The sequence below is a fragment of the Atractosteus spatula genome, chromosome 6 (genome assembly GCF_055471065.1).
Source record: "Atractosteus spatula isolate fAtrSpa1 chromosome 6, fAtrSpa1.hap1, whole genome shotgun sequence".
NCBI lineage: Eukaryota > Metazoa > Chordata > Actinopteri > Semionotiformes > Lepisosteidae > Atractosteus > Atractosteus spatula.
In genome coordinates, this window is record NC_142711.1 from 5,560,306 (window position 1) to 5,579,266 (window position 18,961).

Here is an 18,961-nt window from a genome sequence, read left to right on the forward strand (position 1 = left end):
GATCTGTAAGCTATCACTGTTTTTACCAGCTCTATACACGTGTCAAGCTGCTGCAGTGAGCGGGGAGCAGGAGGTTCTTTCGCCTTGCCAGCAACAAGCCCAAACAGCCTTGTTTTACGTTTGTGAAAGGTTGTAATGCCACAGTCGAAGTAGCTGGCACACGGGTTTTGTTGGCCTTATTCTTGATGGAAAGCTACTGTAACATCCATTCTGGCACTCAGTCTAACCGATCCAGTCCTTCCTCATTCAGGAGCTGCACGCTGTCCAACTGACAAAAGTCCTGTTTACGTTTTGCAGCCTGAGATATGTGCCGATGTCACATCCTGCTGCTGTGATTTCTATAGTCTGCAGCAACATTTTTTTTTTCCTTTCGGTCAGCTTCTTTTGGGGGAAAAAAAGAAACAGGATATTGACCGGCGTATCCTTATGTGTAAAATGTGGCATTACAAATGAGCTGGCTCCCAATATTACATTACTTTTGTGCAGTTGATAGTCTCATTGTATATTCTTATTGTAAATAAGTTTCCAATAATAAGAGTGTGGAAAAGCAGCTTGGAAAACTTGCCCATCTCTTTATTGTTCAAAAAGTGTGTCTTTTAGTTGGTAGTAGAAAGGCTAAAATGTATTACTCTTTGTAAGCAGGATGTCTGCTTCCCCAGACAGAGATGTTGTTACCCCAGCACACAGAATGATGAAGTGTATTTTGTTAGTTTTCACCCTAGAATTTGTCACTTATAATGTGGAGGAAATCACTCAACGATACAAAAGAAAAGGAGTTTGCTCTTAATGCAATTTACTTCATGTACTGCATACTTTTTCTGTGAAATGACAATTCACAACATTGATTCCGTGAAGGTGCACTAATAATTCATGTCTGTTTGATTCAGTCCTGGGGAAAATCCGGAGTGCTGTGGGGAGTGCCCAGCTGCTGATGTCTCAGAAATTCCAGCAGTTCAGGGAGCTCTGTGAAGAAAACCTGGTAAAAATTGTTGACATTAACTTTATCACGGTTAAACTTTATCTGTATGTTGCTGCATGATGGCTTCATAATTACAGCGACACAAGATGTTTTAATCACATACTGTACATATTGCTTTATGGGCACATGCGCAAATGACACAGCGTGCGTAAGAGGTCATGAAGGTCATTTTAGCATTTCATCGTACCAAGTGCCATACTGTACGTCATGCAAAAACAAATGTAATGACCTCTAATGCACATTTTGTCATTTGTGCATGTCCCTGTAAAGCATTATGTACAGTATGCATCTTGTGTAGCAGTTATGAAGGGATTATTAAGCCATCATGCAGCAACATTTGAATAAAGTATTATAACAATTTGTTCATTCCTCTGCAAGAGACAGAAGTTAAAGATTACAGTTGTTTAAGGTGGGGGAACAGACTTTCAAAATAGTACCTTTTATTGTGCCTTTATCTGTTTTACTTTGGTTACATGTGAAAGCGTTCCTCTATACCCAGGTACCACTTTTTAAATGACTATAGGCAAGGTAAACAGTAGGTATCAGAGTGATTTTTCGGATTGTACTGCAATATCGTAACGTGTATTCTATGTGTTTCATTTCTTATCTACTATCTACCTGTCAGAAATCAAATAAGCGCAGTTTTTTCAAAATAAAATTCACAAACGTCGTGACTTCCATGCTGCTGTTTACAGAACCCCCACGCACACCCGCGACCCATATCGCAGGACCTCGCAGGATTCTGGGACATGCTGCAGCTCTCCATCGAGAACATCAGCCTGAAGTTTGACGAACTGCACCAGCTCAAGGCAAACAACTGGAAACCCCTGGATCCCCCAGAACGAAAGGTGACGCAGCTGAACCCTGAGCAGTGGCCCGTCCTAACCCGCCCACTGTCTGCTCCATGTCGGCAGCACACTGCGGGAAAATAGTGTGGGATCTCTATAAAGTATTTATGCAACACCTCTGACAAGTAGATAATTCCAAAAAACTGTGAGGAGTTACTGATCAGGCAAACCACAGAGGAAATGCTCCTAGATTACAGTCTTCAGTCTTCCATGTAAAACTCCAGGATGGACTACACTGCATGGCTCCTTGATAAGCTCTCATTTATCTGTTTCTGAATTGCTCTCACTACTTTGTCGTCCCTAAAAGATGCCTGCTTCATTTTGAACATCTACTGTAGGAAAAAAATGAATCCTAAATCAGTCAACACTGTAAAACTGTGCCAATATCAAATGCCACATGGGCGGTAATACTGTATCTCAATGAGCGATCATACGTGCTTTAATGTTTCCCATGAAGTACTGTCCGTGGAACAGGTTGTCTTCTCTATAAAAGTTCTGCTGTCCACCCTTCTTCCTTTCTTCATTATTTTATTATTATTTCGCTTTGTGTTAATTTTGAACCATTGTTTTTCTTATTTTCTCTAAACGTTTGTCAGACGCACTACTTTCATGACTTCGAAACAACCAGATAAGGTAAATTCTGTCTGTTTTGCATTTCATTTCCTGAAATCTTTTTATTTTGTTTGTTTTGTTGACGGTGAGCCAGTTTTAAGAGGGCGTCCCACGTGGCACTCGCCATCGGCCTGGCCTCCCGGGGCCAGTCCTGTCAAATGCAGTTGGGCACTTTGCGGCACGGGTGGTCTTTAGACTTCACCTTACCGGCGCGGGTGGTCTTTAGACTTCACCTTACCAGCGCGGGTGGTCTTTAGACTTCACCTTACCGGCGCAGGTGGTCTTTAGACTTCCCCTTACCGGCGCGGGTGGTCTTTAGACTTCACCTTACCGGCGCGGGTGGCGCCTGAGAGCGCTCTGGCCTCCGAGCGGCTAACGGAATGATTCTCGTCCCTGTCCAGGAGAGAAAGATGCCTCCTCCTGTGCCAAAGAAACCCCCGAAAGGTCACCCTCCCCTGGCGAGAGACCGGTCCCTGGAGAGCACAGAGAAGCAGCGGCAGGAGGCCCGGAAGAGGCTGATGGCCGCGAAGCGCGCCGCGTCCGTGCGGCAGAACTCCGCCACCGAGAGCGCGGACAGCATCGAAATCTACATCCCCGAGGCTCAGACCCGGCTATGAACCGCCCTGCAACACCCCCTCCCTACACAGACACCGACACACAGACACACACACATGCAGGTCAAGGACAGGGTGCTTGTAATCCAATCACTCCTCTATCCCCCCTTCTGCGGGGGGCGTGGGGGCGGAAACACAATAAAGCCAGTCGTATTTCTTTTTCATTTTCTCTCTCTCTCTGATCACTAAGAGTTATGATCAGGTTTGTTTCCACCTATGTGATGTAGCTGTTCTCCCGACTCCCAGAAAACTGTTTTGTGAACCTACTTCTTAGTTTCCTAACTTCCTAACCAATATAGCTTAGCCACATATCTAATGTACCATAGCTGCTGTGCACATTTTTTTTTTATTTCTTGACCTTGCTCTTGAGAACAGCCGTAGAAAAGAAAGTGTTACAAAACAAAGCTAAGTGCAGCAGATGCAGTATTGAACAGATGCAGTATCTCTATAATGCTATAATAATTACCCTGCGGTACTCCTGTTAACTTGAGTACGCTGTATGATGTCTTTGTGAGCAACAGTAAGGCAAAAGCCAAAATATCCCTTTTTCGGGCAGCCGGAGGTTGGTACTGGATTCTGCTCTGGTAATTGAATTTAGCAATTTTGTAGAAACTAGGAAATTTAAGAGCAGCTGGAAATTCATTTTCTTTTGTTTAGTCATATCTTTGTACCTGAATAAGCGGTGTCTGAAACGCAAAAACTGAATGGGCATTCTTGGGCAAAGGTGGAAAGGGAACAACAAGCCGCTGTGCGTTAATTCATGAAAACGTGAAGACATCAGACTCACTTGCTTTCCTGAAACGTTCAGCTGAAGCTCTTTCTTCAAGGTTGTCATCATTCTCAAGAGTAGAAAGAGAGGAAGGTGTGCTACTGTACCTTTTGAAACCTGCATTATAAAGCAAGGAGACAAGAAACTGTACAAGATAACACCTTAGATTAAGGGTTCCATGTACATTATCAATGATTTGCATTAACACGATCATTTCACTTGTCTGTAGCTATGTTTTGTTAATCATGAGCACGCTTGTTGTTGTAAGTGTTTATAATCGGTAATTACAAAGATGATGGCAGGCCCTCTACAAGTTGTAATTCTTCATTCATCAAAACTTTTGCTACTTTTGGTTCAGCTGAGGACTTGGGAAGAGGCTCCTAACTGACATGTTTATTGATCATCTATACGGGACTCTGAAGAGTCATCAAAACATTTAACACAAACTGGTTTATTTAACTTTTTAAACAAAGTCTTTCCAGTAGGTAGTACAGTGGCTCAAAATATTATTGAACTCTCTTATTGAACCTTCTTCAGCAGAAGGCCTTTGTGATATATGGCCCGGGGCTAGCCTGGTGCATCAAGAAGACAGTGTTACTCATCCTCTCCTGCCTTGTGCATGGTGGGCTGTGTTAGTATTAACTCTCAGGAAGAGTTGGGGCAAAGCCAGTGGAGCTAAATCCGGATCTCCCAGAAAACAGGCGTGGTGTTAAGTACGCGTGTATTTATGTGTGTGAGTGTGTGTGTGTGTGTGTGTGTGTGTGTGTGAGTGTGTGTCTTTCAAGTGCTTCCTAATTTTCAAGGTTGATATTGACCTATTTTTTGGATGTAATGAAGTAGCCTCAAAGACATACTGTATTATAGAAAATCCAGACCCACGTGTATTTATTTTAAATTAATGTATGTAGGAAAATCAAATAGAAAAAGGTATACCCCAGAGCATGTAGAAACGAATTTTCATCATTATTTTAGGAGATCTGATCTATTTTTATTTATGTTTTTTGTACCAGTTCAATTTTATGTGCACTGTTGCTCTGCATTTACCTGGAAATTATTTTTGGTTTTTATGTTTTGTTTTTGTTTAGACAGACAAAATAAATATGCTCAATTCAATTGTGTTTCTTTTTTATTGTTCCCTGGTTTCAAAACTGAAGAACCTTCCAATTGATTCTCAGTCTCTCCTGAAAAAACTGCATTTATTTTGTCTGCCCTTAAATCCATGTTTTATTGTAACTCCTGATTCCTTGAAGGACTTTCCTTTGTGTGCAGAATTAACCTGATTGTCAGGTATTTTGTACAGGGAATAAGAGTCAGTATTTATTGCAATACTATATGAGCTGCTAGCAGGTTTGCAAAGGATTGATAATGATAAATGTACAGTTAAAAAAGCTGCCATTACTTGAACTCACAGCTGGCTCAGAAGCCGATCCCGATAAGTACCATGCTACTAAAAACTTGTCTGTGTGCCAAGAGAAGAACAAGAAAGTAATGCATTACAATTGAAAGATGTGATAAAATTAACTTGACGAGTATTAAAGCTTCCAGGATACAGGCATTATCATCTTTCAGTTCTCTCTAAGAGATCAATTGATAGTGCTTTTTTTTAAGTGAATGCACATAAGATGGGTCGCAGTAAGATTAATAATGGTTTATTCCATTCTACGCACAAACATATTTCTGTATCTAATTTCTTACAGCAACTTTTTTTCATATTTTATATCTTTGAATTGTTTGATGATTTGTTTAAACAAGTTAATGAACAGGAACTCCAAATGCTGTTTCGGACTTGACCTCTAGCATATAGGTGCAACCATCTGATTATACAGCCGCTTAGAAACATAGGCAGTCCATTCTCTACAAAGGGAACACATGACAACATCAGAATTAACTATAGCTTCAAGTTGCCCAAAGAAAAAAAATACAATGCAAAAAAAACTTTCACAATGTAGAGACAGAGACATTTCTCTCCGGTATATAAAAAGGTAGTCATCATATCTATTTGCCTTAATTTATAATGTAGCAGTTGAGCACAACCAAGACTCAGGGTGAGAGGGAGGAGAACCTCGTCCCTCTTTAAATGTATAGAGGTTTTTTTTTTTACATTAGTTTTTATTTTAAAAAAAGGTCACAACTCATTTTGAAATGTTCTGCCCATCAGCAAAATATTAAGCTTATATGGAGACCTTACTGAGACCCATCTTTTGCCTTAACAGTCAGGATATAAAACAGTCATTTTGCTATCTTGCAGTAAATCTCACTGGGCAAAGATTTGTTGACAAGCTATCAGATGGTGTTCTAAGGCAAGTGAAAGAGTTTTACAAAAAATACTTTTTGACAAGTACTACAGTGAATAACGCATTTTGGTAGCATGTTCCTAGACTTTCCAGTAACTGACTTACTGAACATGTCTTTTAAATTTTTGGGTACTAAAGCTCCCTATGATACTTAACTGTATATTAATCTAAGTTTTAGTTATAGTGGGGCTACCAGCTGTATAATTGAAGTATCTGCCCAATTTTGTATTTTCTATAATAATTAAAAATTCAATGCCTGCCGATTTACAGAAGTCCATTTTAACACTGTGTTGTGTTAGTGGATTAAAGTATTTCTTTTTCATAACTTGGGCAAATTAGTTTTGCGAGAGGCAAGTGAAATAAACTGAGATAATGCACTAACATTACACTTGTTTACTTCAATTACAATCTCATTTGTTTTGTTTTTATGCTTTTTGTAAAGAAAAGGAAATTAAGAACGATTCACCTTTATTTTTCTTCAGCGAAGTAGGATAGGATTTCATTTGTTCAGTATTGTATGGTTTAATTATGTATTTTATTTTATATATACAGTTTGAATGTAAGTTAGCAAACCAGTATTCCCTGATTGATTTCAGTTTGTCCTGAAGGGGGTGACAGTTCTGAAGAATGTAAGAAACAGTGAGTTGCTAAAACAAGGATTTTGCTTTGATATGCTATGTGATTTTCAGAAGAGACTGGAAATAGTTTATGTATGGATTGACCAAACCATTATGAAGGAATATCTGTAAATATATGAATGTTTCCCAGATGTAAAAAATAAACTACTAAACAATTATACATTTTGTATCATTATTATTACTATTAATGTTAATGTGATTGCATGTGGATGAAAAGGACTGCATTAAAGAGCTTCTTTAATGCCTTTACTTATGTGGTAACTGAGTTTCATTTTATTCAGAGATAATCGTTACATTTTGCCTAGTGTTTTTTTTTTCATAGTGGCTAACATCTTTTTTTTCAGGAAAAAAAAAACTGATGTCTCATTCAAATCCACTCTCAGGTTGTTGGTTTTTTTTAAAGCATTTTGCTTTTAAAGTACCATTCTGGAAATAAACAAATATAACCATAATAATATACATGACCATCCATTTCCAACCACTGCTTCCAATTCACAAGAGCCTATCCCAACAAGCAACGGTACACCCTCGTCAATATGCCAGTCCATCACAGGGCACACACAGACACAAACATATTCCCATCAGGGTCAATTTTCCCTGAAGCCAGTTAGCCTACTAGTATGTCTTTGGACTGTGGGAGGAAACCCACATAAACACAGGGAGAACACGCAAACTATGCAGACATCACCCAGATCCAGAATTGAACCCAGGGCTCCAGTGCTGCAAGGCAGCAAACCTAATCACTGTGACAACTTATATATATATATATGATAATATCAATATATAATAAATGATGATAATCTTGTTTTTTATGCTGGACTAAAATATGACATCATGTGATAATTTATTGCTTATTCAGGCGGCTCTTTCTACCCTGGGACAGAAAAAACTGCAATACCCGACTTGCCCAGAATTCTGTGGTTCGAGAGCAAATTAGAAGTACTCTGCATCAGAATATAACTCCAGTGACCAGTAAAATTTACATTGGACTTTAAAGCTCTCCTATATAAGGCACTCAATGTTACAAAATCTTTGTAATTATACCATACTTAGTAGGCTAGATGGACCAAATGATTTCCTTCTGTTGAGTGACAGGTTATCTTAAAGACGTATTATATAAGAAGAGATTACAAATCAGTTCTTAATCTGAGATCTGATGAGTGACTGAGCCTTCTCATGAATAGCACCTCATCTGTGGAACTCACTGCCCAAGTCTAGAGGCAGTAGTAGAAGACATTTTTCAAACTTGCTTAAATCCCTACGTTTCATCAGTGTGATTTCCAATAATTCACTTGACTCTTTTTTTCAGAGATGATTGCTGTGCTTGTGTACAGTGTTTTGGGATTGCTGTAATGCACTCAGAGATAAAACTGCATTAGTATTGTTGTTATTATTATCGCAAAGCTTTCTTATAGAAAACGGATATCGTATTAAGCAAAGCTAACCAAAGAGATGAGGGTGACAATGACAGCCTGTAACCTGGCATCTGGGATATAGAACGGTTGAGATAGAGAATGGTTGTGTAAGCACATAAGATCAGACCCAGAGACAGAAAAGACCCCTCCATTAAGCATTCTGAATAACAATGACATAGGTCAAATCCTAAGAAAGTAAAAAGCAAACACAGACTTCAAAGAGATGTGACGAACAGCGCATATTCACTTGTTAATGACAGAACAACTCTAATACCGAATACCATATAGCCACTGCCCTTTGGCATTTCCCAGAATGCCCAGCGCTCAGCAAAAACAATGCTCTTCTGAACTGTAACAACTGCCACACTCCAGAATGTCTAACCATGACCTGGAAACCCATGATCTAGATGGAGGCAAAAGAGCAGCAACAAAAAGATGCAAAATACAGCCACTGCGAGATGAGCCTAGGAACATTTGCCAGAAACCAGCAGGCAGCTGATCCCATGCACAGCAAACTTAAAGCAATCACCGGGACTCACAACAGACAACACTATTCCACCCACACTGTAGTTCCACTTCCTAGAAACCTGGACCTGTGGCCACTGACATGAAGTCTCATTGGCCAGCAGCACAAGTGATGGGAATCATCAGAGCACTACAAAAAGGCCAGAAATGAGAGACAGTTTTTGGCCCATCAAGCTTTGTTGGTAGTTAGGAGTTAACTGGTGCAGGGATCTTTGAAAGAAGCCAGGGTATCGGCTTTGACAACATGGCTGGCGAGCTAGTTCCATACTCCCACCTCCCTTTGGGTAAAGACGTGCCTCCTGCACACAGATTGAAATGCACTTACATAGTTTCAACTCATATAGTTTTTAAAAAAAGGGCAGTAAACAGTTTTAAAAACATGGCAATTTTTTTTCCATGCACTTCCATGCAGAGCTCATCAAGTACAACCGATATTCATTAGAATTAGAGAGAGCCCTTGATACTTTAGAGAGTGTAAAAAGCCACCCATATGCAAGTCCAGTATGTTGTCTGGGTGGCCCCACAGAGACAGGAGCATGATGATGATCATGTCACGATGGTCTCCATGACATGAATTCCCTGCCTCCTGAACTATTCCTCCACACATCTGACAGTTCAAATAAATGTGCATTGCAGAGTCGAGATTCACTATTGGTTTGTGTATACATACTTACACAAGTAAAGGAAAGGGAACTGGCACAGCTTCCCAATAGTCACTGGTCTTGTCAGGTAATTTCTGCAAACGCACTCATAAATCTTCCAGATATTAGCCGGTGCAAAATGTCAATAGTTTACTTTTTTTTTAATAATCCTAATAATAGGATTTTGTGATGGAATCTGCATGTGCTTTAAATGAGGCTGAGGATGTCAGCACAACCAATAATTTCAGAACAAAATGATTTTATTCCCATTAAGCCTAGATAAGCCCCTCAAATTTCAGGGCACATTTTTTTATCCCTTTTAAAACTTTACTTCATTTACTTTAGAAATCAGATGATCTCGGGCATAAGCAGAAACCATCCTGGCATCCTGTGGCCCACACGTTTGTTCATGGGCTACTTAAGCACACTTGCTAAGCATGATGAAATTGTGAAAATGCCTTGCTGAAAATTACTTTGCAACATGTTGATGGGGAGCATGCAATGAAAAGCTTAGAATGGAACCTGAAACCTCTTGTTTTCGCCGGTAAAAAGAAATGGTACAAGCAGGGCCATCACTGTCAGCAACTGCAGCTCTGACAGGCCATTCAGAGAATGACACACCTGGGTGAGACGCACAACAGTACAAAAACACACCACAGCTCCTTGCTTTGCTTTCCATTTAAGAAAATGCAAGAAAACGCCTTCGTTGCTTTGCGACGATGCAAAAAATAAGATACACACTGAGACATCCTAAATCAAGAGGGTGCTTACACATATAATTTCCTGAAATAGTGAATAAACGCTATGGTTGCAGATGTGGCGGGTACCCTTTACAAGTCCAGATTATGTTCTTAAGTACTGCAACTTATAGCAAAACAATTTACCGTATAAAGGGGAAATAATATGCATAACAAATAATGCACAGTAATAAGCTTCATATATGTACGTTGCCAATGCATGTACATATAATTATAGCTATCATCCATGAGAAATAGAAAAACAGCAGACAAGTGTGTTATTATTCCTAGTTTGTAAATGGATCTGCTGAAAAGTAATCCAGGAAGGGCTATCCCTGTCAGCAGCTGCTTGATGGTGGAGGTGTCTTTTCACAGCAAGAATCTCACTAACGCATCGCTGCTCACAAATAGCACATCACGTTATACAAACACATGATTTCCCAGTCATGTTTGAAGGTTTACACAATTACATTGATAAGATGACGCATGTGCACTTCAAAATTTACAGACAGTGAGCAGGAAGACGCAGAGGAGTGTGGTGTGACTTCTGCTGGCACCACTACAGCGCCTACAGAAACGCATCCAGGCTGCCCGGCCTACATCACTGACTTTTGGCAATCTGGAAGCAACGTAAGTGAGGATGTGTGTGACATATAATTCATTTACTTTCCTTAATTAACTGCTGACAAACATGTACAAAATGACAAATTTCAAGGCGACAGATCATGGTGACCCTCTGTAACAGCTTTGTATTAGTCAGCCTCCATCTTCACGTACAGTATGAATAGTAATATACTGTATGTTACTTTATGTGCAAGGGGTTGTTTTACTGACGGCAGCCTAATTAACTTTACTTTAGCAATTATTTGTTTCATGCACGTTGCTGTGCTGGGCTTGCTATCTCTCAAATGGTTAAAAGGAGACATCCGTTTTGGATGCTTTATCCTGACAGTCTGAGCAGCCAGTCTTTGTCTGGAGGTGCTGGTGGCTGGGGTAAAGGGGAGGAGGCCTGAATCTTTTCAGCAGTTAGCAACACCCCGCTGTCAGACAGGCACTCATCGAGGTCAGGGTGCACAAATGAATCCCATTCCCCCATGATACCATGAACCCCAACACAGCACACATTCACATTCTGCAGGAGGAAACACATGCAGACTCCAGAGCAATCCAGAGCAATCTGTTCCCAGTCCTGGTGCTGGTGACCAACACGCCTGCCGGTTTCTGTTCCAGCCGAGCCCTCAGTTACGCAATCAAAGCCACCACTGACTTCCTAACATTGACTCGGACTGTTGCCTCCCAGGCTCTTCAACATGGAGCTTCAGCGGTTGTATTTTGCAAGTGAAATAAAATCTCAAAACTTGTGCCAGGGAAGAAAAGGTAAATATTCCAGTGAAGCCACTTCTGAGATCAAGGCTTCACTTATGTACTGAAGGTGGGCTGGAATGGAAACCAGCAGGACCAGGACTGGGAACACCAGCGCAGGACAAACCACTGGCACCCCCTGCGGGACGCCACTCGGCAACAAGGGGGTGCAGAAAGGGATCCCACAAACGCAGAGAGAGCATACAAACCCCCTAACCACCGTGCCACCTCTGCCCCCGATAATGAGTGTCAAGAATAACAATAACAGAGTTTGCATTTTGCACCAGTTAAAGGAAAGCTCTATATTTTCTCAGGATCCCTGCCAAGAACACTAGTATTTGAAGTGAATCGTTTGAGGCCAATGGCTTAAAAAAACATTTTAAGTATGCTTTTATGTTGTCAGCTTAAATCAAAAATATGACTTTTCCATCTACCTTGGTTATCGATACTCGTACCATACAGACCCTTCAGAGTTTCATCCCTGCTTAGATTCATTTACAGAGAGGGCAATTTCAAAAGGAATCCTAAATAAAACTAGCAAGTCCGGTACCATTTCAAGCACTTCTTTCCTGGGGTATGGTGAGCAGTCCTCATCACAGTAGTAAAATCTCTTAAGTGCTATTAAATCATATATCTTAAAAGACCAATACATTAGGAATCTGGGCATACTTATTCCTTTAACGTCACCAGCACTCTATACATCACATCTTTCTTGCTCTCAAGTGTTTTTTTTATTGCAGGGCCAAAACATTTACAAACTGATGTAAGCAGCACAATCCGGGATACCTACTCTCATTGCTGGTTAAGTAATCCTTTAATTTCATCTGCGTTCCTTTAGAATACCATTAACTACAGGTCATTTAAAAAGTTTAGCGATTCACCTGTGTCTGAATGAAAAAAATAGTGTTGTTGCTTACATGCTAACCTATATATATTTCACAAAATATTGGACTATATAAAATTTTAGCTCTTAAACTCTTTTTCCAAGATTTTTAAATCTTGGAAATACTTCAGGTTTAAACTTTAAGATACCAATTAAAATTGAGACCTTTGGAACAAAAAAATGCAAATCATAGGACTTTTGTCTGTCTTGGGGTGTACTAAATGTTTCAATTCTAAAGATCCAAGTAAAAATTTCTAGGTCTAGGTTTCGGTCAAGCTGAATTAAGTTGTGCAATACACTTTTGTTTCTTCAACAACAGCTATCTGTTACAAACCTCATCCTCCATACTCCTCTAAAAACAAGATAATGTTTATATTAGGATAATGACGTATTGCGGCAAAATTGCCAGACTGTGCGTTATTCATCCGAGTACCAAAGTATTTGTACAAAACAATCTTTATTGAAACAAAGTGACCAAAATTTGCCACAAACATTGCACAGTATGAAAGTAAGAAATCACATAATAGGGTGTCTTCTCACATTATTGATGCACAGCGTAATTTAATTTTCATCTAACAGTTTTTAGCGGTGATATAAAAAAAGTCTTGAATTCTAACTAGCGTAGTGTTGTATTTCCAGTTCACGCGTATGATACAGGTCCCACTAACGTGACACAAGGCACCTTCTAGCGCATGTTCCCTCAGCAAAGTTACTGGCCATTTCTACTCAGTATCATGGCTCAGATAAATGTGGAACTGCTACAAAAGTAAAGTTTAAATGCCCCCTATCAGTGAGAAAAGCTAACAAATAACTGAACAAAAATGACCTCTCTTTCAAAAGTAAAAAAACTATACTTATTTATAACACGAAACAAAGAACCTCTTAAACTACAGTAGTGACTAAGCTCATCTTTTATATCAAAAAAAGGTACAAATTAAGACAGGGAAATGACCTTTTTGGCCCTAATGTGCAAATGAACAAGGCAGAAGTATTGCAAACTTGTTTGCAAAAAAAAAACACAACTGGAAAACGAAGAGTCCCGCTGAGACTTGATTTTATAATAACAAACAAACCATTTATGTTCAGGAGACTCCCGTCTCAGAATAAGGGATTGTAAGAAAGCTGCAGTCTGCCTTGTTTTTTGGTCCTCTGTTTAAGCAAGAAAATAACAAAAGTAAACAAGGCGTCACAACACTGTCCACCAGGTCCCCAATGTGACTGGATGAGTCCACCGAAATGGAAAACGAGCAGGCGTGGTCTCCAAGGCGGCCCGTCCGCGGCGTAGTTCAGTTCGGACAATCCAGTTGACGCTTAAGACACGAGCTGTTTGGCCTGCAGTTCCATCTCCGCCGCCCGTTTCAGTGCAACATCCACCAGCAGCTGAAAGCCACTGAAGTCCTGCGTCAGGTCCGGGGGGGTGGGGGGAGGAGTGTTGAAAAGCCCGCCCTGAGGGCTGGAGTGACCCTCCAGCGCCCCCGCGCTGTGGCACTTGTGCAGGCCGGGAGCCGCCGAGGAATGCAGGTCTGTGGGTCTGTCCGTGCTGATGGCCTGGTAGTAGTGCACAGGGCCGCCCTGCACCGCGGTGATCGTAGTGTGGCATATTACTGACGGCCGGGGGAGCGCGGGCCCCGGAGAGGGGCCCTTCGGGGACGGGCTTTTCTTAGCCAGGACGGGATCCATGCTGGAAGGGTGGAAGGACCTCTTGTCCACGCCTTCTGAAACGAGAGACTTGGGGGACAGAGAGCTCTCCGTCGCACCGGCCTCACAAACCTTACTCCCCTTGCGCGAGATGGTGAACTGGTTCGGGTCCTTCCCGTCTTTCCTCAGCATTTCTGGGAGCAGTCTCCGGCGGGCATTGATGAACCAGTTACAGACCTAGAGAGCACAACGTCAGGAGGCCTGGTTTTAACAAAGGTCTTCAAAGCTTTTTTTTTTACGGATACAGCTTTTTTAAACTACTTTTGCTTCGGACAATTAGACACCCAAAATACACAGCTTTTATACAGCATGGACTGTTGTCAACTCACACATAACTAGATGATCTTTTCCAGATGTAAATCTAAGGGGATAAGCCAGTGCACTTTGACAGAGACACTGAACCACCAATACTTCACATACTGTATAGCAGTTACAGCACTGAAGGAAAATCTTCCCAATCATCCCAGTTTTATGATATGAGGCACGTCTAAATCAGTAAGTGTAATCAAAACCTAATTTTGGACATACTGACCAAGGGATATTTAAATACTTTAATCTACTGACAATCACCCTTCTGCTAAATGTCACTACTGTATTTGCATAAGATTTAAATAATGAAACTATTTAAAAAAAAGATTGAAATAATGAAACTACTATCAACTAGTGGTCTATAAGCATAAACGGCAACCAAACCACAGAAATAATTTTCTTTAAAGGAGAGAGAGAGATGTCAGCCCTAGAAACACCAGTACTTTATTAATCCCGTGAGGGAAATTGCAGAAAAAAAGTACCAGGAAGAGCGAAACAGCACTTTTCCTTTTTTGTGCAGGTGCACAACGATGTGAGGAGGACGCTGTAGTCGGCAGGACACATGCACTGATATAAAATAATAAGACTAAATAAGTACTACCAAAGCTGCACTGTGTGAAATTTAACCATTGAGTTCTAATGCTACTTGAACTATCATCTGTAATTATAAATGTGATAAGGTTAAGTACTCAAAGGCCCTACAGTACTTAGGGAAAACAATGTGAAGAGCAACTGTCTTGGTTTAGAATAGATAGCTCAGAAATGCGCAACACTTAACATGCAAATGTCTCTGTCACACTATTGTTCACAAGCAGCAGGGTAATGAAAAGCAGGGGAAATTCCTGTGTGAATACTGTAGCACCTCCCACAGAAAGTGAGTAATTTTCCTTGCTCAACTGACTGTGTAATCTTCAGTGCCAGGCATTACGTCATCTGAATTTGACTTTATCACACTGTTTACATATCAAGCCACTTTTCTGCTCTGCAGCCAAAGGACTGAGTAACATACAGTTTGTTTCTTTTTCTGAAAAGTGGAAGGTTTGTGAACTTCTATACATGGCTTTATCACAAAAACACAGAATGACAGCTCTGTCAACACAAGTCAACTGTGTGTTCCTGAAAGCTAGTGAGCAAACAGGCAAATTTTAGGTACCTTTCAAGAGCATGCCTGAGTCACATGCACGCTTATTCACACAGCTTTTAAAAAGGCACGACAGAAATTCAAGCGACAATACAGTGCCATCTAGTTACTACAACTTTTTGGAAAAACTGAATATCACTCTGTAATTGAGTCTTACTTGTAGTGTTGAGAGGCGTGTTTGCTTGGAGAGAAGTGCTTTCTCTTGTTCGGAGGGATAGGCATTGTAGCGGTGCTCATACAGCCACTCCCTCAGGATCTGCACCGACTCTTTGGGAAGATTGCCCCGTCTCTTCCTCTTCCCGCTCCCCGTGCTGGAGGACAAGTCCAGCGGAGCGTCCATGCTGTCCTCGTCCTCCGTCTCACTGCCGGACAGCGATGGCATGGCTGTGAAAATAAGGCACGGGGCTCAGTTCGCTCTGCGGGCCCGAGACAGGCCGACAGCTGATCCCCCCAAAAAACCTGCTCAAAATCCACAGTCACTGTCCTCAAGCTACGTTTGTATCCGAAGCTGGGAGACAAGGAGAGAGGGGATCACACGCACCAGTGCGACTAGGTGTCAAGTGAAAACCTGCCCAAACAGACGCAGAACACACCTCCGTTTCTGGCAGACGCACAACACTTCAGGAAGCCTGTCTCAGGGCTTCAGGGCCAAAACCACTGGGACAGATCCTTTGATAGAAAAAAATCATCCTAATTTGTTCAGGAAAATACCAAGTGGCCGTGTGTAGTGGGACAGGAATGTGAGTGCACTTCACTGGTGAACCAGGTGGGGCTGCACACTGGTGGTGGTGGAGGGGATCCCCATTACCTGTAAAGCGCTTTGAGTGGAGTGTCCAGAAAAGCGCTATATAAGCGTAAGAAATTCTTTTTTTTTACTATGCGTGAAGTCAATACAAATACAAATGCAAGCAGTTATTGTTGTAAAGAGACTTGAATTGATCAATTTCATGGGAATTGTTTTGGGGTTTTTTTTTTGGGGGGGGGGGGTTGCTAAAGCTTCTTTAGAAATTCACGTGGTGTGTGTTGAATGTGCTTTAACTCATTTTCAAAACACAAGAGAGGGACAAGATTGACAAATTAATCAGGTTGCCAAGGCCTCCTCACAAAGCTTATAGGCCTAGAAGGTTCAAAACTGCAGAACAGCCAGTTGTCCGAAATCTTGAATCTCACCCTCCCTTCAGAACTTCCTCTTACAACTAATAGAACATACATTAATTTCTGAAAGTCCCAACAAATACAGAGATGCCAAGACGACATGCAAAGTTCTAATCAAATTCCAAAGAGCAGCTATATAAATGCGCTCTGAATCCTTTATCCTGTCAGGCAACTTTCTTTGACAGCTGTTACAACTGTGTAATTAACTCTTTGCAGCCCAGTTTCCCAAACGCCTCCCAAAATGTCGAAGCAGGCGACGTTAGCCTTTGGTGAACAAATAAATCCACCAAAAATGCATTACAAAACATTAAAAGGAGAGGGAGCTGCTTTGAACGTTTACTCCAGTAAGGAACATAGATAGATGTTCACACACATCTTTAAACAGAAAATGTCTGAGACACACGTGGCATGTTTTCAATGAAGTCCTGTCGAGGTTTGTCAAACTGTAATTCATAAAAGGACACATCGCTAAGAGGCCAACCTAAAAAACGTCTGACTACTCCGGATTAATGAGTAATTTTATAGCTGTATCGCTGTCAATGGTTCGATGACGTTATCTTTAAAATTGGGGTAGAAAACGAGACAAGCACCACAAAGTATGCAGCCATGACGTAAAACGTTTTTAATTCATATAGACGAAAATCACGAAATCAGTGGATGCTTTTTTTTGTAAAGATTATTCCCTGGTTAACAAATGTTACAAAAAAGTTTCGGATTTATCTTCCTAGAGTCAAATCTGTTTTTATTTTCTTAAAAGAAAACTTCACGCTCCTTGAAGACCTGTTGCAGGACTTAACAAAAGAATCTCAGTCTCCGTCCGCGTCCTGTGCAATTCAATCTGTGCCATTTCACACTTTCAAACCGCACATTTGAAAAATAAAATACCCAGGTTTTACCGGGGGGGAAAAACTGCTACGGGGGAAATACAGCGAGTCCCGATTTAATTTTTTACGTCGTTTGCAACACGGGTGAAAAACAAAAGGGAAAAGGCTGATCCGAAACTAGTTCTATTGTGTGCTCAGTAACACGAGGTTGAAGAATGTCTAAGCCCAGCCTGAGGCAGGAAGGAAGACAAACAGTAACTTGACAAAGGAGGTCAGGTTATAACGTTTTGTTACCAGACGCTGAGCTAGACACAAGTTACACGAGTCTGCACGTTTCCAAACCTAATACAAAAAAAAAAAACCGAAAGAAAGTTAAAATATGTAACCACTGCGCTGACCGTGTACGGATAAGTGCAGCCGAGTGTGAATAAGTGAAAAGTTTAAAAAAAAGACTGCGTAATAAAGCTAGCGTTTCGAGCACACGGAAACTAAAAACTTTAACTGCGTTTCTCTTATTAAACGCGTGCTTTTGAGGTCGTCGAAATTCAGTCTTTTTTTTTAAATTTAACAGATGAAAATCGACCCGTCTCAAACTAAGTTGTAAACGAAAACAGCATGTCTCACGAAGTCCTATTTGTTTTACAAAAATCTTGGGGTTTTTTTTCCTACGTGCTAAGTGAATTTAAATAAATTTCAACACGTTTAGTCCGTTGTATTACTTCAGTTTACGTTAGCGTAAAAAATAAGGCGAACAAGGAAACCAAACAATTTTTGACAGCCCGCCAGCACATGGAAAAAACATGTTTTGTCTGGAGCGGAAAAAAAATGGCACACACGCCTCGAACATCATACAAAGCCTTTTTCAAAATGTAAAGTGCGGGTCTAGGTTACACAACATCTACGTATAACAATATTACTAAACTGGGTTTTGAAAAACCAACAGTTTGCGAACGTGACACATACCTTTTTTTGCTTTCATCCTGGTCCCCAATTTCCTTTCACGTTACAACAGAAATGCAGATACGAGAGTTTTATATCCCAAAGTCGCAGTTCGTCTTTTCCAGTTAAACCACACCGAAAATCCAGAGAGCGAAATCGTTTTTGCGCTGGTTTCTTGAAGTCTTAAATGTCTCTCCGGCGTGCTCATTTGTTGCAAACAAAACACATTGTCGAAGTACCTGAAATCTCCAGTTACCCTCGGCTTTTCTTCTTGCTCAATGTGTGTTTGATCATTAAACAGGGTGACAGCTATCTTTGACAGCTGCGTGACTCAACGCTGTAGGGTCCACCCACCAGCGCGAAGGAAAAAAAAAATCTGACATCAGCATGCTAAACCCAGTGAAATGAAAACTTATTTTCTCCAACTCAGCTTGTACGTTAAGGGCAATCAGCTACTGTAATTGAAAAGGAGTATATTACGAAGAAGGTGGCTGCTTGCTGAAAGAGAAATTAAATAATATTTTACAGAAGCCGAGGTAATGTTTAATCGGTCTTTTTAAAAGGTTAAACACATGATT

The 18,961-nt window shown here is 40.9% G+C and overlaps 2 protein-coding genes across 2 annotated transcripts in view; one reads left to right on the forward strand and one right to left on the reverse strand.

Moving 5' to 3' along the window:
• The window catches only part of dlgap1a (DLG associated protein 1a), a 96,134-nt gene extending 89,225 nt beyond the window's left edge, over positions 1 to 6,909 (forward strand). The window contains exons 8-10 of the mRNA XM_088919010.1: positions 888 to 979; positions 1,675 to 1,827; positions 2,841 to 6,909. Of these exons, the coding sequence (XP_088775136.1) occupies positions 888 to 979; positions 1,675 to 1,827; positions 2,841 to 3,056 (461 nt within the window). The 3' untranslated portion in view covers positions 3,057 to 6,909. The remainder of the gene's footprint in view (positions 1 to 887; positions 980 to 1,674; positions 1,828 to 2,840) is intronic.
• Positions 6,910 to 12,757: 5,848 nt separating this feature from the next.
• Positions 12,758 to 18,716, reverse strand: tgif1 (TGFB-induced factor homeobox 1). The gene is made up of 3 exons (XM_088919577.1): positions 18,408 to 18,716; positions 15,623 to 15,849; positions 12,758 to 14,192 (listed from the first exon to the last, which is right to left on the reverse strand). Exons 1-3 carry the CDS (start codon positions 18,421 to 18,423, stop codon positions 13,629 to 13,631), a joined length of 807 nt encoding a protein of 268 aa, XP_088775703.1. The 5' UTR covers positions 18,424 to 18,716; the 3' UTR covers positions 12,758 to 13,628.
• Between the last annotated feature and the right edge of the window lie 245 nt (positions 18,717 to 18,961).

Bases quoted from the DNA above. Each gene is read 5' to 3' on its own strand.
- tgif1 (XM_088919577.1), bottom strand. The intron at 14,193-15,622 runs GTAAGACTCAAT...TGTGCTCTCTAG, and splicing joins CACGCCTCTCAACACTACAA to GTCTGTAACTGGTTCATCAA.